Below are 25,014 nucleotides of genomic sequence, written 5' to 3' on the forward strand. Positions count from 1 at the left end.
AAAGTTCAAGCAGGTGATTTGTAGCTCAGTGATTTACCAAAGGAAAATACCCATACAATGAAATCAGGCATTATGATAGCAGCAAACTCAATAAATAGCGATACATTGATACACATCAATCCAAGTATCGTTCGAGATAACAATTTAACCAACATACAATGACTTATTAGGAAAAGTTGCAAACGAACTGGGATATTAATATCCGTGCGTAACCGTAACCCCCATCCCACGACTTTGGAAAGACATAGGAGATATGGCAAGTTCCACAGAGAATGGCCTCACAATTACTGTAACCCCCATACTACGTCTGGGGTCTGGCCTTCTTAACCAAAAACTCAATCGTTATCGACAAATGGCCGTGAAAATCAAATTTACAGACAAGTATGGAGAGCACATGATCTCAAATATGGCTAAATTACTAAAATATGAAAACAACGCTGTCGTGAACCCTGGTTTTTTGGTTCTGAGAGACACATTCAGAAATCCACATTAAGTTCCTGATCTCCTGCTCTCTCAGCCTTATATATGAGAAAAATACACCGTAGTGGAACTGCAATGAAAAGAAAAGAGAATATCAATAAGGAAGCAGACGGATTGAAAGGTCTTTCTGCTTCTGCTGCACATTTCTGGGGACTATTTCTTAGTTTTTGGGGTGGGGAATTTGAAGTCTTCCTGTACAAATAAGAGCATTAACAATACAGATTGATCAAATGAACAAACCTGTTGTTCAAAAGATAAGCAGAGGCGTTTCACTTCCTCTTCATAGAAAGCCTTGTCGAGCATCTGGCTCTCCCCATATGCCAGCTTAGAAAATATGGATTGATAAGGGGGGTACTTTTCCATGACACCGCGGACCTACAACAAGAAGTATAAGGACAATTAGAAGACAACATATAATGTACGGAGGATCGAAAGCAAAATATTTTTCATTTTAATATGTCATTAATTCATTATAACTTTTAGTCGTCACAACAAAAGTATTAATTTGCTTGTATCCTTTAATCTAGAAACAAAATTCTGTATTCATTTTGTCTTATCTTCCCCTCTTATCCATCCTCGCCCTTCGAATAGTATTAAACCCTCCAGGCAGTATATGATGCTTCACCACTTCTTTTAAAGGGCGAGAATTGTATGCAATGTAGTACCCAACAACTATAAGAATCTCCTAATCTAGCTAACTATTTATTTAATTGGCAAAGAATCTTCCAGGTGCATAAAAGCTGCAACAAGAAAAATAAACAAAAGTTGGTCGTACAATACCTGATCTATATCTTCACATATGGCAAGTTCCTCATGACCGTACGGATAACTATTTAGCATAGATAGTGTCAGAAGGAGGTAATGTGGCATATGACATCAAGAACATGAATGATTGAGCTACATGAACTTACAGTAAGCCAAAATTAGAGTACAGCTTCCTGCGGTCATCACGTGTTAGCTCAGTACCAATGCTGCAAATGAAAAATATTGTAGTTAATAATAGAAGTATTACGACAAGGTACATCATTAACATTATCCAGTAGGATTATGGGAAATCCCAAAACAGTGACATGCCTGTTTATGGTAATATTAACAGCTCTTCTATCAGCCTCAAAAGAAAGCAAATCAGACATGATCTCTGCAGTTGCACCACCCAATTTCTATTTGAAAATATTCATGAGACAAGTGAAATGAGTGCTAAACTTCATTAAAATGTAGAGCAGAAAAAATGTGATAGAAAATTTAACAACAAACAGTACCTGGCAAAATCTGTAGAAATCTTCAAGGTATGCCTTGTACAGTGTGTTTCTCATAATCTCGATGTTCATGTCATCCAAGTCCTGCCCAAAAGTAAGTCTCATAAATAAAACAAAATATTGATATATGGAAGAAAACAGACTGATAAAAGCAACTGATGCACGATTAAGATACCCCCATATTAACAACCAAACCAACTTAAGAGTACAAAAAAATAAGATAAATATCATCCTCAAAACTGCAAGAAATCTTGACAAAATACTAGGCTCTGGTAAAAAGTGGGGGAGAGGATGCTGGTTAACTACTTATGAATTGCAAGAACCTACAACCATTTACTTATTAATTTCTTCAGAGGGACAGCAAACATAGAAAAGGTCGATGCTCAAGAAAATACAGGTATAAGGCAACATTTTTGGGGGAAACATAAAATGTAGTTACTGATTACCTATCAAAGTTTTAAAAGTAAAGGGTGAAGCATTTGATACCTCTGAAGTAATGCACTCAGAAAAGTATGGAGCCAAGGGTGTGTCAACAAGCACCAGCCTGTATAGTTCCCTCATATTCTGGGCAACTGCCAAAGAAGCAATGCTGCAGAATAAAGTTAAATAGTCAATACATGCTTTCATTTAGCTCTAACAATCCAATGCAAGCATTTGGAAGAATACCTGTCAAACATGCCCAAAGGATGGCATTTCTCCAACAGTTCTTGGACATCTCTCTCATGCAAAGTTCCGGTGACAATTAAGACAACATTATCAATCATGTGGCCATACCTGAACCATATGGTTAAATACCAAAACTCAGATTCGATTATGTAGCAGAAGTGGGTAATAGTGTAATACACTAAGCTAGATGCACATAATGCCATTTAAGGCTCTATAGTGACCAGTATTGTTGTGCAAATTTTCGTAGAATACTAAATGCTTAGCATCAGAATAATAAGAATAATATGACCACCCTACATTTAGCCATGCATACACTCATTCAGGTGGTGAAATTCCTCTTCTCTGTTGAAAACAGTCAGAGAAGATGATAGACCTAGAAAATTTAATTTTAGTTTAAAACATAGCATGGTTCATTCAGCAACACACATGTACTTTTTGTTATTTTTATAAAAGCAAAAGGAATACATGAAATGTTCTTTTTTCTTCTTTGTTTTTACACTACTGAAAGTACATGCTGCCAAAAGAGAGAGCTATGAATGTTACATTTGATAAAGACTTTAATGTATTACTCCCTCCATCCCAATGTATGTGATTCACTTTGATTGGCACAATGTTTAAGAAAGAAAGAAAAGACTTTTGAAACTTTTAGTCTAACATAAGTCATAGTTATAATCATCTCATTAAAGGTAAAATGGAAAATTTAAAGAAATTATTTCCAAATAAATAAAGGTATCATTATTTTGGAATAGACTAAAAAGGAAAGTATAACACAAAAATTGCAACAGAGAGAGTATATATGGATACATTGTTATTCGGATATGAGGTTTCGTAGAGGTGAAACTTTCGAATCTAGAACAGAATGAATTTTTTTTTTTGGGATAAGTGTAGAATAAAATGAAGTTACATGCCTACATTTACATGTATGACTCTCAAGTTCCTCTCTTCCAATGAGCAAATATCTAAAGAACGTTTAAACTTAGCAAGGACACTAAGGAGTATGTTCCCTTAGTTGTATGGGGCCATTTGGGTGATGCTAAGAACAACGAGACTGTTCAACTATCTGGAGAGACTATTTATTTATTTGTGTAATCAAATTTATGTAAATGGTATACATGATTGTATCGATATTTTAAGCTCTTTAGAGCTGTAACTAATCATAAGGATGTGTGAAACACATTTCATGTTTATGACTCAAATATTTTAAGTATATTTGATCATCCTTGGTATTGTTTCATCCTTTTCTTATTTTCGATTGGAAAAAATATTGTATCTAAAGAGCAGCAAACTGCTGCCAAGTATTTTGACTTCCTGTAGCTACCTCCTTACTTAGATCGTTTGTTCCCCAATTCAAACTCGGATCAGTCCAAAATACTTTGCAGCAGTTTCCTGCTCTTTAGATACAATATGTTTTTGATTAAACAATACATTAAGGGTAAATAGAAAAGAAAAAAAAATGTTGTTGGGAAAATGATAATTCCACCCAGGATAATATCTACGCTAAATAACACTATTTTCTCACAAACTAAGAAATAGTTTGTGGATTACTCTATATTGCTCTCTCTATTTGGTGTATTTTCAAATGTTCAATTGCTACTCTATTTATAGATTTATTGAATCTCTTGATTACATCATTAGTGACATAAATGTGACAGTCAATTTCTACAAAGTTTGGCTTCCAACTTTCACCAAAATTTGACTAACAATTTCAACAAATGTGGCAACCAATTTCTACAAAGTTGGTTGCCAACTTCCACCAAAATTTAACTACCAATTTTAACAAATGTGGCTACCATGACTACCAACATTTTGATCCCACCGATCTCTCCCTTAATTTTGATTTTTCTTCTTTATTCCAAGGCTTGATCTCAATCTCTGAAAATCTTCAAACTTGAGAGGCTTTGTTAAGATATCCACAACTTGATCATAAGATTTCACATACTTGAGCTCTACCTCTTTCTTGTCAATGCATTCTCGGATAAAGTGATACCTTGTGTCTATGTGCTTGCTCCAGTCATGATAAACTGGATTCTTGACGAGTGCTTGCGCAAATTTGTTATCAACACAAATCATTATGGCTTCAATTTGCGGCAAATTAAGTTCTTTCGTCAATCTCCTCAACCAAATAGCATGACACGTACATGATGTTGCTGCCACGTATTCAGCTTCACAAGTCGAGAGAGTAACAATGGATTGTTTCTTTATACTCCAAGAAATAACACAATCACCCAAGAAAAACACAAAACCAAATGTACTTTTTCTATCATCAATATCTCTCGCATAATCACTATCACAATATCCCACAAGGTTAAAATCATCATCAGAAGAATAAAACAACCCAAGGTCGATCGTACCTTTTAGGTAACGACGAATTCTTCTAGCGACCTTCAAGTGAGTGAAGGTAGAAGCTTTCATGAAGCGACTTACTATTCCAACTGCAAAGAGTATATCGGGTCTCGTACATGTCAAGTACCTTAGACTCCCCGTGAGACTTTTGAAAAAAATGGAGTCTACCTTTTCACCATCATCAAACTTTGATAATTTTATTCCACTTTCCATTGGGGAGTTCACAGGATTGCAATCGAACATGTTGAACTTCTTCTTTTTTGTATAGCTTTCTTGAGATATAAAAATGCTTTCCTCCATTTGTTTCACTTCTAGGCCCAATTAATATGATAAGAGCCCTATGTCCGTCCAGGGGCGGATCTAGCATGTAATTAGGGGGTTCATCCGAACCCCCTTCGGCGAAAAATTATACTATTTATATATGGTTAAAATATTTTTTTATGTATAAATAGTAGATGTCGAACCCCCTTCGGCTAGTTCGTGTGTCTACTTTTTCAGATTTTGAACCCCCTTATTAAAAATTCTGGATCCGCCACTGTGTCCGTCATCTCGAACTCAAGAGACATAGCATTTTTGAAAGATTCAAACAGAATTGGGTTGTTATCCGTCGGAATAAGATCATCAACATAAAGACAAACAAGCACAATGTCTCTATTAGTATGAACTTTAATGTAAAGAGCATATTCATGGAGGCAACGAGTAAATCCATTGTCTTGAAAGTACTTGTCAATGCGACTATTCCATACCTTTGGAGCTTGCCCATATAAGGCTTTCTTCAACCTCAACACCTTATCTTCATGATTTTTGACCACAAAGCCCAAAGGTTGTTCAACATAGACGTCCTCTTCAAGATATATATTCAAGAATGCCGATTTGACATCTAATTGATGAATTTTCCACTTCATTTGCACAGCCAAAGAGATCAGTAGACAGATCGTCTCCATGCGGGCAATGGGTACATAGACTTTCTCGTAGTCGATGTCATGCCTTTGCTTGTAGCCTTTAGCCACAAGTCTTGCCTTTTATCTCCCCACCTCTCCATGAGCATTTCTCTTTGTCTTGCATACCCATTTGACTCCAATTGCTCGATGATCCTTAGGAAAAGTCGTTAACTCCCAAGTGTTCTTCTCTATTGACTAGATTTCCTCCTTCATGGCTTGTCTCCACCTTTTGTTTGTAACAACTTCACCAAAATTCATTGGTTCACTATCAGCAAAGAGACAACACAAAAAATCAAAATTAGTAACTTCTTCTATGTTATCATAGAGTTCTTGGATGCTCCGCATACCATGAGGTCTTTCATTTGAACTTTCTTGACTAGATGGAGATGCAACATTTGTTGGTGAAGGAGGTGGGGTAACATCATTTGTAGGTGCCATGGTCTCATGTTCTTCTTTATCTCCAAAGTATGGAAGAAAATCATATGCTCTTTCTTCCTGAATCTCCTAATTCCATGTTGTTTCTTCATCAAATTCAACATCACGACTCACACCACCTTGTTATTGTTTGGGTTGTATAACTTATAGTCTTTTGAACTCGCGTCATATCCAACAAACACATATTTGACACTTCGATCGTCAAGTTTAGCTCTCCCTTGATGTGGAACATGAGCATACGCTATGCTCCCAAAGATTCTCAAGTGTTTGACACTCAGCTTTATTCGCTCCATGCCTCTTGAGGCGTTTGATCTCGCACATTTATTGTCGGAGACCTATTGCTCAAATAAACTGCACAAGAAATAGCCTCGGCCCAAAATTCTTTTGGCATACTTTTAGCTTTCAACATACATCTAGCCATGTTAAAAATTACTCTATTCTTTCTTTCTGCAACACCATTTTATTGGGGCAAGTAATGTATCGTTAGAAGGCGACGAAGTCCATGAGATTGACAAAAGTCATTAAATTCTTTTGAAATGAATTCGCCTCCTCTACCGGACCTTAATGCTTTTATTTCATAACCGCTTTCTTTTTCTACAAGTGCTTTGAAATTTTTAAAAGCAACAAAAGTTTCCGATTTTCGCTTCAAAAAATATACCCAAGTCTTTCTACTGAAATCATCAATTTGTGGAACAAATGTTGGCAGCCATGATAGCCACATTTGTTGAAATTGGTAGTTAATTTTTTATGGAAATTGGCTGCCACATTTGTTGAAATTGCTAGTCAAATTTGATGAAAGTTGGCAGCCAAACTTTGTAGAAATTGGTGCCACATTTATGTCACTAATGGTGTAAGTTTCAATAACTCTATAAATAGAGTTGCAATTGAACATTCGAAAATACACCAAATAAAGAGAGCAATAGAGAGCATTGAGAGTAATCCACAAACTATTTCTTAGTTTGTGAGAAAATAGTGTGGGAGTAATATTATTGTGAGTTGTAAGAAAAAAAAGAGTGTTGTTCTTATAAAAGAGTAGTTGTCTTTTGACACTACCAAGTTGTAATCAGTGTTATTGTATTACTTGACTCAGGTATCATATTTACTTTATTATAATATTTGGTGTCATTGTTACTCTCTTTCTATTGCTATTTAGCGTAGATATTATCCTGGGTGGGATTCTTATTTTCCAATCCAAACTACTACAAAGTATTTACATAGGAATTGTGTATCTTTTCCTTAGTACATTAAGGGTGTGTTGCAAACGGCTATACGGTCATAAGTCCTAATGCGACATATTACACCATATGTTATCATAGTAGTAAAATGAGCTTTCAATTCAACTATACAAAGATGTTCCCTTTAATGACAGAATAAACTTGTTATCATATTTCTCTAAGATAATTCTCCAAGCATAGCAAAAATAAAAAGTGGGTATAGAGTAAAGATACAAAATTTTCTCAGCAACACAAATAATATTTACCTGATGTACTCCAGAAAGGTTGACAAGGGTTCTGTGGCTTGGCAGAGCATGTGGTTGAACTCATCTACAAGTTTGACGGTACATTTCTCCACAATCGTAGTAGTGTGTAAAGGGGAAGGCTCTGCAAAAGGCCAGCAAAAGTATAATAAGGAAATAAAAAAACTAGAATAAGGAAGAATCTGACAGCGATCTGTATTAAGGATTGCAGAAGAAAGGAGTATTTTCAAGAATTGCAAAACTATCGGCGTTTAAGCAGCATTTTAGTATATGCTACCCAGAATTCCTCCTAGTATCCCGCAAATTCTGGAATCCAGAGATTCTGAAACAGAATCACCTTGAGGAATGATATTGGGATATTGGCTACCATTACAACAACAACATACCCAGCATAATCCCCACAAGTGGGGTTTAGGGAGGGTAAAGTGTCCTCAGACCTTACCCCTACACCTTTGGAGGTAGAGATACTACTTCTGATAGACCCTCGACTCAAGGAAAAAAAAACAGGTCTAAAAAAGAATTAACAAGAGTGAAGAAGTCATGGCAAAATACAATAGAGAGCATGTCAAAGCATACTGAAAAAAGAAACACAACTACAACAAAATAATACGATATTTGAAGTGTAAGAAACAGTAGGTAATAACAGACATTTTGGCTACCATTACACGATGAACTCTTGAAATGCCAAATACCTTATCTCGTATAAATAATTTCAATTAGATTCCCAACTTACAAAAGAACTAACATCATAAGTGACCTTCACAATGGTGGTCCTACGCGCAGATAAAAGATGGCCTTTGCACTAGGTTAATAGGCTATGTAAAACTAGTAATTTAGTCAAAGTACGATGAATGTTCATTATTATAAAGATTTGCACGTCAAGATACGGATATATGCGAGACTTAGAGAACCTCTAGTGCTATATAACCCCTAATTTGACTTAAATGACAAAGTACTGAGTATTGGATGGATATACAACAACAACAACATACCCAGTGAAATCCCATAAGTGGGGTTTGGGGAGGGCAGAATGTACGCAGACCTTACCCTTACCTCATGGAGATAGAGAGGTTTTCGGAATACCCTCAGCTCAAAAGAGTCGGCCCAAATAAGAGAGAAAAACCAATATATATATCATCATGAAATAAATGAAAAGCGATGCAAATTATACAAGACAATAACAATAACAATTGCAACATACTGTGATAATCAAAAGGCAATAACAACACAATTACAATGGTACACCTAGACCTACGATCAATCCTAAACTGTCACAAGGCAAGACATCATTCTATCCCTACTAGCCTTTTAATCCTACTAACATTCTACCCTAATCCGCGACTTCCACTCCTTTCTATCTAAAGTCATGTCCTCGGTGATAAGGAGTTGCGCCATATCCTGCCTAATCACCTCTCCCCAATATTTTTCGGTCTACCCCTACCCCTCTGCATAACCCCCAAATCCAATCGCTCACACCTTTTAACTGGTGCATCGACACCCCTCCTGTGCACTGCCCAAACCATCTCAGCCTCGCTTCTCTCATCTTGTCTGCCACAGAGGCCACTCTCACCTTCTCTCGAATAACCTCATTCCTTATCTCATTACTCCTAGTGTATCCACACATCCATCTTCGCAACATGCACCTTCTGAATATGTGAGTTCGTAACTGGCCAACACTCCACTCCATATAACAATACCGGTCTAACCACCATTTTATAGAACTTACCTTTACATTCTTAGTCAAACATCAACTTCATAAGACATCCCAATACCCTTCTATTGTAATCCAATAAAAAAAGGTCTATTGTTCCCATTAAACTAGCATCTCCCTACTTGTGGGATCCCACTGGGTATGTTGTTGTTGTTCCCATTAAACTAGTTATAATACACGACTTCTACATAGGAGTCAAAGAGATCTAAAGTCAATCCCGAACCTACAGAAACAAACTACCTTTTACTTACAAATCTGATTCACCTTCGAATAATCCAATTGATACACATACAAGAAAATGCCTAATCAATCACAAGGTTTCAATTGATTTATGGGCAACGAAATATGAAATTAAGGACTACTACACAAGAGTTAAATGCACTACTACCTCACTACCTTTTACTTACAAATCTGAGTCAACTACAAATAATCAATTTGATACACATACAAGAAAATGCCTAATCTATCACGAGGCTTCAATTGATATATCATAGACAACAAGGACTACTACAAAAACAAACTGCCTCAGTACCTTGTACTTACAAATATAAATCAATTTCAAATAATCCAATTGATACAAATACAATGAAAATGCCTAATGTATCACGAGGCTTCAATTGATTTATGATCATAACATAAGACTGATCTCAAGCTAATCCCCGAATCTACAGAAACAAACTACCTCACTACCTTTTCACTTACAAATCTGAGTCAAACTTCAAAATAATCCAATCGATACAAATACAACAAAAATGCCTAATCTATCACGAGGCTTCAATTGATTTACAATCATAAGCAACGAAATCACGAAATAAGGATGAGAAACTTGCCATTTTGTAGATGAGGAGAAAGCAGGTGCATTTTTAATGTTATTGTTTTCCATTAAAGTAGCTATAATACACAACGAGTACTACATAAAGAGTTAAACTGATCTCAATCCAATCCCGAACCTACAGAAACAAACTACCTCACTACCTTTCACTTACAAATCTGAGTCAATTTCAAAGTTCAAACAATCCAATTGATACAAAATATATACAACAAAAATGCCTAATCTATCATGAGGCTCCAATTGATTTATGATCATAATTAACAAATAAGGACTACTACATGAGAGTTGAACTGATCCCAAGTTACCAAACAAAACATAAAAAACTGATCTCGAGCTAATGCCGAACCTACAGAAACAAACTTATCTCACTACCTTTGCACTTACAAATCCGAGTCAAACTTAAAAATAATCCAATCGATACAAATACAACAAAAAATGCCTAATTTATCACAGGGCTTCAATTGAGAGTTAAACTGATCTCAAGCTAATGCAGAATCTACAGAAACAAACTTATCTCACTACCTTTTCACTCACAAATCTGATTCAAACAATCCAATCGCTACAAATAATTACAACAAAAATGCGTAATCTACCACGATTTAAGATCACAGGCAAGGAAACTTACCGTTTTGGAGATAAGGACCGTATTCAGTAGCAGAGAGATGCATCTTGATGTCATCTAAGGTTTCGCACTGGCATAGATTGTTGTAATCTGCAGCGGTGAGAAGACCAGATCGATGACCTCTAACGATGGCTTCCAAATAGCCACTGTGAATGTTGAAGGTAAGCGCTTCGAATCCGTACATGGTTGATATAGAATCCTCCACAGATACAGATCTGAAGCGAAATTTGGAGAAATTTTTTTCTAACCTTAGAGAGAAGATGATGAATGTAATTTTGTGCGTGTACTGACTTGGGGTAACGAACAAAGGGTGATCAATCAACTTCTCGCCTATTTCACGTGGTCCGTTGACAAAATGACACGTGTCTCTGATTTTTTAATTTAATCATTTGATTAAAAAAAAACTCACACACCCCAATATTTACATCAAAACTTATATTAATTATCATGTTTATCGCATAAATTGAGGTGAAAACGCGTATTAATTAACTATACATTTCAATGATAAGAGCGTTTATAAAAATATATATCTTGTGTTTATTAGTTTTGACATAAAACATTAGAGGTGAGTAAATTTTATCACAACAAATTCAGATTGCATTTGGTGATGTGTCATGCTTGTTAAAATTCTTACATTCTTGATCCTTGTCCATGGGCGGGCATTACAAGGTGGGAGAATCGAACTCTTATCAACACTAAAAAAATCCAAGTAATCAACCAACTGAGCTACTGATATTTTTCAGTTTCCATTCATCTCAATGAATGAAAAAGTAGTTTTTGATTGAGAAGGTTCATGACAAATTGAGTAAATGGAAAAAGTCACACTGACCAAATTAACAATGCAAGATGGACCAGCTCATCTATTCAATATGACTAGCAACAAAAAAGAATGTGGAAGGAAATTATCCCAAAATTGACAAAAGAAATTTATAGGTTGTAAGATCATCAAAATTATATATACACATAATGATTGAAGAAACAAAATAGCCATTTGGGACCAAAAGGCATAAATAGCTGCTGATATTACAATCTCTTACAAATCTTTTGGGGTGCCTTTGTATGTCTGCTGCATCAAATTCAGCTTGAATGTATAGTGGTTCCAATCACAAACTTTTTTGTGCAGTTTCATTCTTGTACCCTGATGCCCTACCACTTTTACCAATCAAAAACGGCTCGGGGAAGTTGTTTTCAGGATGAACGTCAAGGCCGTGATATGACCTAGTTGCGAAGTACTCTGCACCAGATTTAGCTGTTCCGGGCATTAGAGTTTGTGAGTCCTTGTCACGAACACGCAAAGCCTTCTCTGTGATGTTCACTAAAGCAGAAACTTCATCCTCAACTTCTTCAACCTCTGAAGAAAACATTTAAAACATTAACAAGAAGAATGACTTCAGGTAAGCATTTTAAAATAGGCACCATACAGGCAGAAGTAATCGCGGGCACACCACAAGATTAATAGAAATCAAACGAACAAACTAGATCTTGGCTTTTTCTGAAAGCCACTGTCCGAATACAAGTATTGGAAACACAGCTATGGAATAAGCAAGAATGGAATTTGCAGGAATGAAAAGACTCCACTTACACTGGTGAATAGACGAAAAGAGAATGTCCAAGACCCAAAAATATCATGAAAACTATATCTTAAAACAAGCCTAATTCATGAATTAAAAAGAAAAAGGACCATCAATAAACTTATGTTGTAATTACTTATCCATCATAACAGTCATAATCAAAATCACACTTATCAAAAGTAAATGCAAAACGGACTGTGCAACTCATTCAATACTCGACAGTTTTCATATCTGAACAGAAGCTATGCATGAACAGTTTTATGGTAGATTCATATTCGTCTTGAACCCAAAAAATAAATTTAAGCAGAAGAATGCACCTTGCTGTTCAACATCTTCCACGTATCCACCCTGAATGAATGAAAACCGTGCTTCTGACTGGTTTTTCGCTTCCATGGGGGAAGAAGTAATCAAATCCCGAAATTCTGTCACATAAGCCCCAGTCCATTCGCTTCCTCTGGAAAAAAAATGACTAAACGATTTAAAAAGGTTGATGCTTTGTTAATCACCAGCTTGTCTGAATAAATGTGACTATTGATGATATATTTCATCGATAATTCCAATTTATTGAAGCACATTATTTAACCAGACGACTTTTTTCCAAACATCAACAAGAGAGGCTGGCACATCCTTATAAAGAAGATAAACTTCAATCCTTTTCTCATTTTTCTGCATTGACTATCTTCCATAATAGTCACAATAATTATCTTATAGTGAGCAAAATTAGAAATTCAAGTGATAGTCATGAAACCACAAGAGATGGACTTCAAATTACTCCAATTTGAGGACTTGGGTATCACTTGAATGGCTTTTGGAAATCATTATATGATAGAATTAAGATTTGATAGTAGTAACAATTCAAAGGATCCTATGAATATATATTAAAGGTTAAAATGTTACATTAGTTTAGGCTGAAGGTCTTTTTTAACATTCCCCTCCTCCTCCCGGCTTATTCAAACTCCCAGCCCTTTGTTAGAAGTCAAGAGGTATCACCACTAAGAGCAACCCATCTTGTCAGCTTATACTAAAGAGCTTATTAAACCTCCATACCTTAAAAGGATATGCCCCTCGCAAGTTTCTGTGTTAACTGTCACCGCCTAATTCAATTCCTACTTCTGTCCAACATCAAGAAAAGCTACCAACCCAGATACTCCGCCACACGTAATGCAATGAGCATCCAAAAAACGAGGATGAAAGCTAACAAGATAATTTTTATAGTTTTTATACGTAGGACTAACAGAACACTAAATCAATAAAAGAAACGTGAGTGGGCCAAACATAAAAAAGGAGTTTGAAATACTACCTGCCAAAAGCAATCATTGCTTCAAAAGGAGTAATAACTGGAGCTAAGAACTCTTTACTATCCAATAGAGCAGTTTGTGCACAAGAAACATAAATGAAGATATCGCACTGCAAAAATACAGAAGAGCTTCAGCAAACCCACAAATGATGAAAATACCTCGGAACATCATGCAACTTTGGTGATTTACCTCAGGGAAGTTGGCAAGCTTTGCAGGGTTAGGTCTCCCCATAACAAAAGTATAGGCTTTCTTCCCAGCTCGCATAATCAAGTCTTTCATCTGATGTATCATGTGGAGGTAACCAGCTGCACCAACAATAGAAGAATAAAAGCCTTAGATGACCTACTGCAAAGGAGTAAAACATATGAATCATGCAACTCTCAAATTGCACCAAATGAACCTACAAAGTCCAAGTATGTATACTAGAAAGTACCTACTCCAAGTGTTCCTACCAAGATCCCTATGATGCTAGCATCCTTTGCTTTCTCAATAAGGAAGTACCTGCAGAGACATCATTAGTACGAAAACCATAAAACACTGTTAAAAGCATGCATACGAGGAAAGAGTGAGCTGACAAAATCTGTCAGTTGAAACAAAGGGAATGATACAAAAAAGTTGCTAATAATACCTACGCTTAAGAATCCTTTTCTGCTGAGAAAAGTCATTCACCAAAAGATCTTCAGTAGCATCATATCTGACTGGGAATAACTCAAAGAACATAGAAGACAACAATCAGTAACATCAAAAAGACGGAACAAGCATAAAATTTTATCAACAACAGATAGAATTGTCTACAGATAAATCCTACTGAAAAAATGAATATTCTTATATAAAAAGACGAATTCTTTTCTTCCTTTTTTTTTTTGAGAAGAATTGAAAGAGAGAAATTTCAGCAACACAAAAAAGTTAGTAATTTTCATCTTCAAACTATTATTATTGACAAGGAGAACCATTTGGATTAGAAAATCAAAAGAAAATAAACAGAGATAACTGACAAAAAGTTTAAAACACCTCTTATTAGACCAGCAATGGAAAAAGAATGATATATCTTGTTGAGATCGGGATGTAGAAAGAGATATGAAAATAGATAGTATTAGATGGAGGATTTTTGCAGTCTCGGAACAATAACTGAGAAGATTTCCAGCAAGGAGAAACAGAGGCAATTCTAATGTATCTGAAAGACAGCCATCACAGCCAAACAATTAAAAGGCAAACAATGACAACTTTACATACAAGAAAGTAAAACCCACACCTATTTCACAAGCATTGTATGTCATTAGTATATTTGCAAAGGCTGGGTCATCTGAACCAACATAGAAAATCAAATAGTCCTCCATCCTGCGTCCCACTGGTAACGACCACGTTAACCCTCCAATACAATATGATGCATTGTTCTCCTCAGTAGAACATCCATTAGCACATTGACGATCACTTAGTTCTGGTTGCTCATTCATCGAACTAAAAGTCTCTGATGGAGTTATAATTGGAGACATAATATCAGCAGAATGAACTTCCAGCTCGCACCATGCTTGAGCACCCACTGATGCTTTGATTTCTGTGACTGCATGTGCATATTCAAGTCCATAAAGAACCTGCAGTTATAAGCGAAAACACTTAAAAACAATTTTATTTTAATGTAGAAGATAGACTACCAATTTTTTGGTGTCCTTAACAAGCCTGATAGAGAATTTTAAAATTCTGACAACTCTTATTGCTGTATGACTAATCAGAAATCCTGATAGTAAAACCTCCCAGCACTATGTATCACATATGGAAGTAAAACACACGTAAAGCAACATGATGAATTCTAGCTTTAATAATAGACCTAAACATTGATACAATTAGCATCATTGCCACATCCTATTAAAAATCAAGAAAATTATTAAGGATATTGTACAGAACATTCTTAATGATTCTGCTATTGACAAGAAAATCATTAAGAATATGGTACAGAGTATTCTTAAAGATTATACAACAAATATAATCAGAATTCCAAGAATTAGGAACTTTTCAAGGGTAAATTCAAGTTTTTTTAAATAAAGATACATATTTTATTCACAAAAAAAATACAAAGTGAGTACTCATATCTGTACAAGGACATTGTGGTTGCATCTGTCTCCTTTTACTGTACAGTATCTAAAAAGTCCAAAAGATTATCAAGGTGATTTCCATTTTCAGATTGCACCAAAATTCAAAAGATTGTAAGCATCTAAATTTTATACAGTGGATTCCAAAAGCCATTTTCTCGAAATATCTGGAGTTCCTCTCCTTCCAAATTGTCCACAGAATGCAACAGGGAATAGTTTTCGCCAATGCCTTGAGCTGTTTCTTTATCCTCTGACTTGTCCAGCCACTAATGGCCTATCCAGGTTGCAAGGTATAGCCCAATTGACCCCCCAAAAAAGTTACTGGATAAAATCAACAACTACCAGAATACTTGATAATGCAGGAATAGATGCCCAGAATCTTCCACTGCTGTTTCACATAGGTAACATCTGCTGCAAATACTGATTCACCTTTTTCTCAAGATATGTTTGTGCTAAACATGCCTGTGCTGTCCAGGTGAAGCATACAACCTTTAAAGGTGCTTAACTCCTCCACGGTGCTTTCCACGGCCACTAGCTTTCCAGCATAACCTATCACCCAGTGGAGGACTCACTCCTTCGAACTTACCAATCAGTTGCACTATACCGTCAATTTCCAATTATGGAAGTCCATCCTAAAAACTCAGATTATCCAGACACCCTTTCTTTCCAAATGTGGGACAGAGATTGAAACCTTGTCCTTTTCTCCTGTACTTGTGACATCTCAATTAAAATAGTTTGGTTTTATCTGCATGGAAAATTCTCATTCCATTTTCCAAATGTCACAAAAGCATTATTTATTTTAGTGTTTTAAACAAGAACTTTCAAATAGAGCAACTGTGAATGTAACACAACTACTTGAAACGCAATGAAGATCAATCTTACTGATAAATCAACCACTTAACTAAACCAAATTGATATAAAAATAACAATCACTGACCAAACACTAATAGCTAACGACAAGCTCTTAGTTTGAGTCCACAAAATGTACCAATATTTACCAAAGCAACAAAAGACAGAAAACAAACTCATGCTAATATTGCACTAGACAATATCAGCTTATTGCAACTTCCAATGATAAACTTATGCAGAAGCAAACAACGGAATAGGAAGTAGCAGTTAATCATACCAAAATAGGTTTGCCAACTTTTATAGTATACTCGCATAGTTTTTGAGCACAGAGTGGCACATTTAGCGAAGCTTTCCCGAGGACAAGAAATGCGGGAAGAGTTGATGTCCTGCAGCAGGAATAGTCAGATCCAAACACTAACTTTGTCGACTGTTCCAAAAGAAACCCAAAAGTAAGTTACAAAGTGTGATGAAAATCATAAACATGCAACACTCACGGACTGAAGCAAGTATGACCATAATGGATAACGCAGTCCGCATTGGCATGAGATGCTCCAACTTCATCGACACAACAATTCCCATACATAGTATCCGCCATTACATACAGCTTAACATCCTTTGCATCTCCATTGCTTCCAGCATGTAACTGGTTCAACGAGCGAAGTTTTTCATGTAGAGCAGCAACTATCCTCGCGGAATCTTTCAATAATTCATCTGGGAACTAACAGTTTAAACAAAACGTATCATGTACCATTCAAATGCCAGTAATCTTCCATAAGTAGCACCTTTAGAAAGCAACTCTACTACATCTCAAATGACATGGAAAAGAAAAAGAAACAGATGGAGAAAGATAAAACTCTTGTTCTCTACATTCCTCAATATTTTTTTCTTTTTGCCGACATTATATATGAAAAGAACTTTGAATCTATGAACAAGCTGATACAAACAAGGAAATTTGAGCTGTGTATCAAATATTTCCGCAACAAAATCATCATTAAACTAGCCATAATATGGAGAAGCCCTCACATTGTAGAAGCTAATCTGAATAACTCACCACCTTCTTGAAGCAACAAGCTATTACAAGAGATGATTTCACACCATTATTCTTCTTCCATAATCACTGAGTAGCTAAATACGCTAACAGTAGTCTCATTTTTATTTGGTCATATCTGAATACTGACCATTAAGGTTTGAAATTGGAAAATGACCCTTGTTACATAAAGAGTTTTTGTCCCAACTCGTATTAAGGCTACACATTTCGATTTACAGACATACATTCCGAGCATACCATCCTAAATTCTTTCACCGAGACACTACTACTTTTGAAGTAAAGGTTTCTTTTGAACATTAGATGAGATAAAAATGTGTTTTTTCCAAACTTTTCTCCTGCAACTATGGAAGCGCTTTTTTCCTTTTTGACAACCATGGTATCCAGGCCAGCTTGCGCACTAACAACAGGTAGGTAACTCTGTTGTGGAAGCTTATGCCCAACAAATTAGCTAAAGAACATATCTTTGATTGACTATTTACATAACCGAGCACTAAGATTTTTTATTTTTTTTGAGTATTTGTAGGGTTTATGGAGAAATTCAAATTTATTTCTAATAAACAAAAACAGTAAAGTAGAAGAAACAAAATATTTACCTGAAGAGCAACTCGTCGTAAAGCTCTCACCGAGATGAATCCGGCGACACGGTCAATCTCATAAGTCGATTCCAAGTCCATTGAGAAACTAAAAACTAGAGAAGAAGAACTGAATTTTCAGTAAATAAAGGCAAAATCCCCAAATTGAAGAAGCCATGGACTGCATGCTATGGAGAAAAATAACAAAAATGATCCATTATGTTTGAGTGTAAGTTCAAAATAGTCACTTTTAAGTATATATTTTAACGGTTTAGATCCTTTTAAGTTTGTCGAAAATCATCATTTTTAGTCACCATCAAATACTTATTAGATTCTTTCGATTAGATTTTACGGAAATAATGAGAAAAAGAAAAGAAGTGATAAACAATAAGAAAGTCTCATCAAATTTTTAAAAATTAAACTTAAATTAGAGCTACTGAATTTTTTTGTGCAATTTAGTGTTTGTCATTGAGAAACATCGCATAAATTTGTTTGGTATTTTTCACGTTGATATATTAATTAAAGGGAAATTTACATAAACATACTACATTAAGAAAATATTTACCATTTATAACAATAATATTTTTTTCACTGAACACTTATAATACAATTATAACACAATTTTAATACATATTAGCGATAATAATTTATAAAACTCATATAATACAAGTTTTATTCATGTATAATATATTTATTACATACTTTAATACACTTATAATACATTGTGTCAATTTCTTACCAAACAAGTATAATATATTTTAAAATACTTATAATACATTTATATTGCATGCATAATTCAATTTTAATACATGGCATATATATCATAATATTGCTATATATAGCTATAAATGATAATAAATAAAAAGTATCGCTAAAATCAGTAATTATTTATTAAAAAACGTTTTTCCTAGTAATTTTTCCTTAATTAAAGCTAGTGAACTTTTTTTTTAACAATTGATAGGTATGGGCAGAAACTAACAAAGAACCCATTTGGATGGGCTTTAAGTTGGTCAAATCAACTTATAAGCCTCTTTTTAGCTTTTGGACGTGTTTGTCTAATGCTAACTTTAAGCCATAAAGTTTTTAAAGTTAGTAAAAAATGAAAAGTTAGAATTTCTAACTTTTTTTTTCTAAGTGCTTAAAGCCATTTTGTTTGACTATGGAAATTACTTTTATATCCCTTATATTTTAACTAAATTCTCAAATTACTTTTTTTATTCTTTTAGCCCTAAAATTCAAACATTTATTTTCAACATAAGCACTTTTATCCAAACACTCAACTGCTTATTAATAAAAATAGCTTTCAGCACTTCAAAATTCTAAAAGTACTTCATACATAAAAGTTACTTTTTTTAAGCCCATCCAAACGGGCTCAAAGGAAAAATTATCTATTTACACATATTATAATACCATATTTACTAATATTTCCTATCATATGAAAAAATATCAAAAATTTCTCTTTTTTTAACTCTCTCCCCATCTCACAAATACATCACATTTTAAAAGCTACTTACAACAATACATACAATACACACTCAACAATAACATATTCCTTTTCAGCAACCCACCGACTTAGCCCAAAAATACCCTCTTCTTCACAACACCTACAGTACACCACACCCGCATACGAACATACCCAATGCACCCCCATACACATTCCTCTTTCTTACTAGCGAACCCCAGTCAAAAGCGATGCCACTCTAGTCTCCTCTCCCTCGTTTCTCGTGTAGAATCACACGTAGAGCACGAGTTTCGTACGCGAATCTTCAAGAATGAGAATAGGTGTAGCATTTAGGCTCTCGTTCGTCCTCACCACAGGATCAGACGTTCCATCTCTATTCTTCAAAAGAGAGATTTCATCTCTCCTAATCAAGGAGAACCGATGGACGTCGAGTATTTTTTTTTTTTTTTGAATTTTATAGTAGTAGAATGTACAACTATGTTTTTGCACCAATAGTAAATATTTTTTTGGCTATTCAACAATTTAGCAGACTTTTTTAGTTTTTCTCATGTATCAAACTCGAATATAAGATGAAAGTTTATGTATCATATTCTCATGTATCAAACTTGACTGCTTCTGATACATCTTATTTTTGTATCATATTCTCATGTATCAAGTTTTAATGATTCTGATACATCTTGTTTTTGTAACAGATTCTCATATATCAAGCTTTAATATTTTTGATACATCTTGTTTATGTATCAGATTCTCATATATCAAGCTTTAATATTTCTGATACATCTTGTTAGTGCTTCACCTCGGATTGTCAATTTCCAGAATGTCTCAGTAGTATCGCGATATTCATCTCGATTCGCTTGATGAAAATTGAATTTTTTGTTCGTAGTTATGTTCTCTTTTTTGAGTTTTTCTTCCTATTCATAACTTACGTTTTTTAAGGATTGTTTCCCTTAATTAGCACGGTAATTTATTGAAACAATCAATCCTAACTTAAATTATGTTACTATCCATATATAACTCAACAACATTAATTATTCTACAACCAAAACCTGATGTATCAGCAAAATAAGTAATGTATCAGAAATATGAAGAAAAAAAAAGAAGGAAAATCGAGTAATTTTAAAAAAATGAGGAATATATTGTAATTGACTTTTTCACGATGTGATTTAGGTAAAGTCTACGAATACCAATTCATGGTACAAATTATTTAAGACATGATTGAGATAACATGACAATCAAAGATATCACTGGACATGTATTTTTGATTGAGATAATATGACGACACTGAATTTTTAGTCTTCTGCTTAGATGATCTAGTCTTCGCAGTGCAGAAATGAAGTCAAAAATTTAAATAGAAATTTTTTAAATAAAATAATTTATTGAGTTTTGAATAAATTACTTATATATCTAATAAATTTCTTATCATAAATATCAAATTTTCATCAAAGTGACTAATTTCTGCCTATTCATAATTTTTCATAGTGTATATGATTTAACTTTTTACTAAAGTACTCCTCTTTCTTTTCGTTTTTTTCCAAAACTTAAACCTACCCCTCATAAATGAAAGGACTCAACACCAAAGCAACAACAAAAAAAGGGAAAATACTGATTGACATATGTTAATTAATGCTTTCTTTTAAGTCTTGAAAAATAATTTGAAAAATAAGTAATTAATGCTGATGATAAATTTGATGAAAAAATATTTTTTTGATATACTAAGCATAACAAGTAAAAAATGAAAATATAGTTCTAATACCGTGGACAGGTAAAAGTGAATAGAGTGAGTATAATATTTTTTCTTCTTTATGAAACATAGAGAATTTTAGCATTGTTCTCGTGAAAATGATTAATTGGACTCTTTACAGTTTAATTTTTTTTTAAAATGATCTTACAAAAAAAAATTGTGTGTTAAAGTTTCTTATGTACAAAAATAAATACCCCTTGTAAAATAGATATAAAGTAAAAATAAATTAATAAAGACCTATAAAATCAACATCCAATAGAAAAAAAGGAAAATATAAGAGATAATTACATGATCACATAAAATGTACAGAAAAGAGCACTCTATATATTATATTTCATACATTAGTAATAACGTTTGAAAAAAGTGGCTCTTGGATTTTTTATTGGAGCTTTATGCCACTACTAAAAAAAAAAATCGACCCTTAAAAAAACAAGAATAAAATCGATGTCCAAAAGTCGATTTTTTCACATTAAAGTTCATAAAACATAGAATTCAAACGTGGGGTGATTACAACTTCCATAGGTTTTGCTTTAGGCATAGTAATCCCTTGACCTTCAGTCATATCCACAGGCAAATTTGATGGTGTACCAATATTAAATCCTTGAATTAATCGACCAATCGTAAGGTGCGCCACTTGCGTAGCGAAATTAATTCCGGGACAAGATCGTCTTCCAGAACCAAATGGGATGAACTCAAAATGCTGACCACGAGCATCTACATTTGAATGTTTGTTTAAGAATCTCTCTGGCATGAACTTGTCAGGCTCTGAATAAACTCGTGGGTCTCGTTGTATCTTCCATGCGTTTGGGAACAGACGAGTACCCTTTGGGATGTTGTACCCTGCCACAGTACAATCTTCCACAGCTTCATGTGGGACTAATAAAGGTGCTGGTGGATATAAGCGTAATGCTTCTTTAACAATAGCTTGGAGATAGATAAGATCTTTGATATCAGATTCTTCGATCCATTTATCTTTACCAACTTTATTGTCTATTTCTTCTTGGGCATGGCTCATGACGTGAGGATTGTTCAATAATAAGGACATGAGCCATGTTAGGTGAACTGCAGTTGTGTCTGAACCATCTAATATCATGCTCTTTAAAATTTAAAGTAGTGAAAATTGTTAGAATAGCAAAAGAGAAACAAAAGTATTTGAACAATATTAATGTATTTTCAATATTACGAATTTTAACCATTTTCATTTTCAAGATTTTGAATTTCATTACATTTTAAAGAGGCTTATTTATAGATTTTTTTTATCACACGATAGTATAATAAAATTTTATGCTGACGATGTATATATCTTGAAATAATTTCTAGGTGAATTTGATATGTAAGATGTAAAAAAAGTTACATACCAATACTGTAGCCTTGATAACTGTTTCCCTTGAATAACCATAGGCTTTGAAATCCTCAGGTTTTGTCACAGAAAGCATTGCATCTATACAATCTTGTTCATTATCATTATCACCTTCAACTTTCTTTTTCTCCATATGTTCATTAACCCAATTTTGAAGAATATCATCCAAGTCTTTGTAAATTTGCTTCATGGTCTTAATATGTCCTTGAAAATCCACATATTTGAAAATTTGAAATGGAATCGCATCGTATATAATAAATTCCCCGGCAAGATACATTATTTTAGCAAAGGCCCTTCTAAAACATTGTGCCTCTTTATCTTTCTCTAGAGATACGTATCTTTTTCCGGCAATCATCTTCACGATTATATTCAGAGTTAATTTCTCGAACCATTTACTGATATTAATCGTGTTCGGATTTTCACCCTTGCAACATGAGTTATACAACTCTTTGATGCTAACTTCCACCTCAGAAATTCGGACGTGTTTGACTTTTTCAAGCCTAGTACTAGAAAGAACATTTTGTAGCACGAGCTTTCGTACTTGACAATAATATGGACCATAATTAGAAAAAGAGAATCTCGCGTAATTATAACCATAATGTTCAGCTGCTAGACTAATTGGTCTAGCAGCGAGTTCTTTATCATTAATTGTGAAGCAATCCTTCGCGGCTTCCCAATTATTGATCACACAATAACGAAACATACCTAGCTTAATAGTGAAAATCGGACCATACTGATCGGATAGTTTTCCAAATGTTCGCGCTAGAGGGACATTTTTGCCATCACCAAAACCACGGAGATGACCTATGATTGGCCATGATCCCGGAATTTTCGGGGGTAGTTTTGTACTTTTCCAAAAAAAAATCCATAGAATGATTGATATAGCAAAAGTTAGAAGGACTGCAAGTATAATTTGCATATCATAGAAGGGAAAATTGTCATACATTTTTTTTTCAAAGGAGAAGGAGATAATAAGAAGGAAGAAATTAAGAATATGAGTTTTTTTTCTCTAAGACAGTATGCTATGTTCGTGTATAATGTCAAATCTATTTATAGGGAAGTTACTGCTCGAATATAATATTTTATTTAGCTAGGTTTCGTTTGGTTTGAAAACAACTTATGCATGATTTAATAATGTATGAATTGTAATTTAGAGATTAGTATACTGCAAAGATTAATAATATATAAATATTTATCTTGTCGGGATTCAAAAATGTAATTTGATTACCCCTTCTAGGAAAAAAATGTGTAGTTCATGAAGGTTACTTTAGTCATTTTCACTATTTTATTTTATCTTTTATCTCTCATAAAATTATTCATAGATTTTTATGTAATTTATGCAGATATTATTTATACGGAGAATTATAGTTCATGTCCAAACATTACATTGTGGAAGTTGGATTTTATGCAAGTAACAAAATGTTGATAAAATATTGTATTGCTAATTCTAGATTTTGTGCAGATATTTATAATACAGGTTGTACCTGCAATAAAAAGGGCCCTTTTATATTTTTTTTAAAATTATGTATGATATATGTCAATATAATAAAACAAAATGATTGCAAATGTCCATGGAATTTGCGCTCTTTTCTATATATTAGCCTATCTCTATTCTCTGTGCATTTGGAAGAGGTAGGATTTGGCTGTTTTTTCTATTTTTTTATTTTTTATTTGATGTTGGATATTTGGAAGAGGTAGGATTTGGCTGTTTTTTCTATTTTTTTATTTTTTATTTGATGTTGGATATTTGTATTATGATTTTAAATTAATTTATTTTTTAGTTTTTTATTTAATGTCCGATATTTATATTGGGATCTTGACTAATTAATTTAGATTCGCATCGTATAATGCCTTTAAATAGAAGTTCTCTTTAACAAGATTTTTTCATACCCAAGAGGCTTAAATCCGAGATCTCTGATTAAAGTTGAAGGGATCATATCCATCTCATCACAAATGTTGATGATATTCTTCAAAAAAAAATATTAAATTTGTATAAATATCAACAACTATATATACTATTACAAGGTTAATAAATGTTAACAATAATATATATTCCATTTAACAAAGGATAAAAGCTACTAAAACAAGAAGTATTCATATTTTGTACAGAATTGCACATGCACAATTGCACATTAGGGTTTATAAATTTCTCTGTACTTTTAAGAAGATTCAATATTATGATAATCAATCGTGTTATATATATGATTCTAAACCGGTTTAATTGGAATAAACTTTTAAATAAATGGACAGTAAAATTAAAATG

At 33.9% G+C, this 25,014-nt stretch overlaps 3 protein-coding genes across 3 annotated transcripts; all 3 read right to left on the reverse strand.

Annotated features, from left to right (window-relative positions):
- Positions 1-76: 76 nt before the first annotated feature.
- LOC129876290 (V-type proton ATPase subunit d2) lies at positions 77-11,085 on the reverse strand. Its single transcript, XM_055951679.1, has 10 exons — positions 10,767-11,085; positions 7,602-7,722; positions 2,403-2,510; positions 2,223-2,325; positions 1,740-1,820; positions 1,555-1,640; positions 1,392-1,451; positions 1,261-1,309; positions 721-855; positions 77-550 (listed from the first exon to the last, which is right to left on the reverse strand). Exons 1-10 carry the CDS (start codon positions 10,945-10,947, stop codon positions 419-421), a joined length of 1,056 nt encoding a protein of 351 aa, XP_055807654.1. The 5' UTR covers positions 10,948-11,085; the 3' UTR covers positions 77-418.
- A 570-nt stretch (positions 11,086-11,655) lies between these two features.
- On the reverse strand, positions 11,656-18,411 carry LOC129877318 (uncharacterized). Its single transcript, XM_055952805.1, has 10 exons — positions 18,210-18,411; positions 17,063-17,286; positions 16,846-16,954; positions 14,885-15,224; positions 14,261-14,330; positions 14,066-14,133; positions 13,822-13,937; positions 13,635-13,741; positions 12,652-12,788; positions 11,656-12,114 (listed from the first exon to the last, which is right to left on the reverse strand). Exons 1-10 carry the CDS (start codon positions 18,288-18,290, stop codon positions 11,867-11,869), a joined length of 1,500 nt encoding a protein of 499 aa, XP_055808780.1. The 5' UTR covers positions 18,291-18,411; the 3' UTR covers positions 11,656-11,866.
- Positions 18,412-21,760: 3,349 nt separating this feature from the next.
- Positions 21,761-23,775, reverse strand: LOC129877096 (nicotine N-demethylase CYP82E3-like). The gene is made up of 2 exons (XM_055952576.1): positions 22,750-23,775; positions 21,761-22,487 (listed from the first exon to the last, which is right to left on the reverse strand). The coding sequence occupies exons 1-2, from the start codon at positions 23,695-23,697 to the stop codon at positions 21,861-21,863; spliced, it is 1,575 nt and encodes a 524-aa protein (XP_055808551.1). The 5' UTR covers positions 23,698-23,775; the 3' UTR covers positions 21,761-21,860.
- Positions 23,776-25,014: the final 1,239 nt, after the last annotated feature.

This window comes from Solanum dulcamara, chromosome 12 (genome assembly GCF_947179165.1).
Source record: "Solanum dulcamara chromosome 12, daSolDulc1.2, whole genome shotgun sequence".
Taxonomy (NCBI): Eukaryota; Viridiplantae; Streptophyta; class Magnoliopsida; order Solanales; family Solanaceae; genus Solanum; species Solanum dulcamara.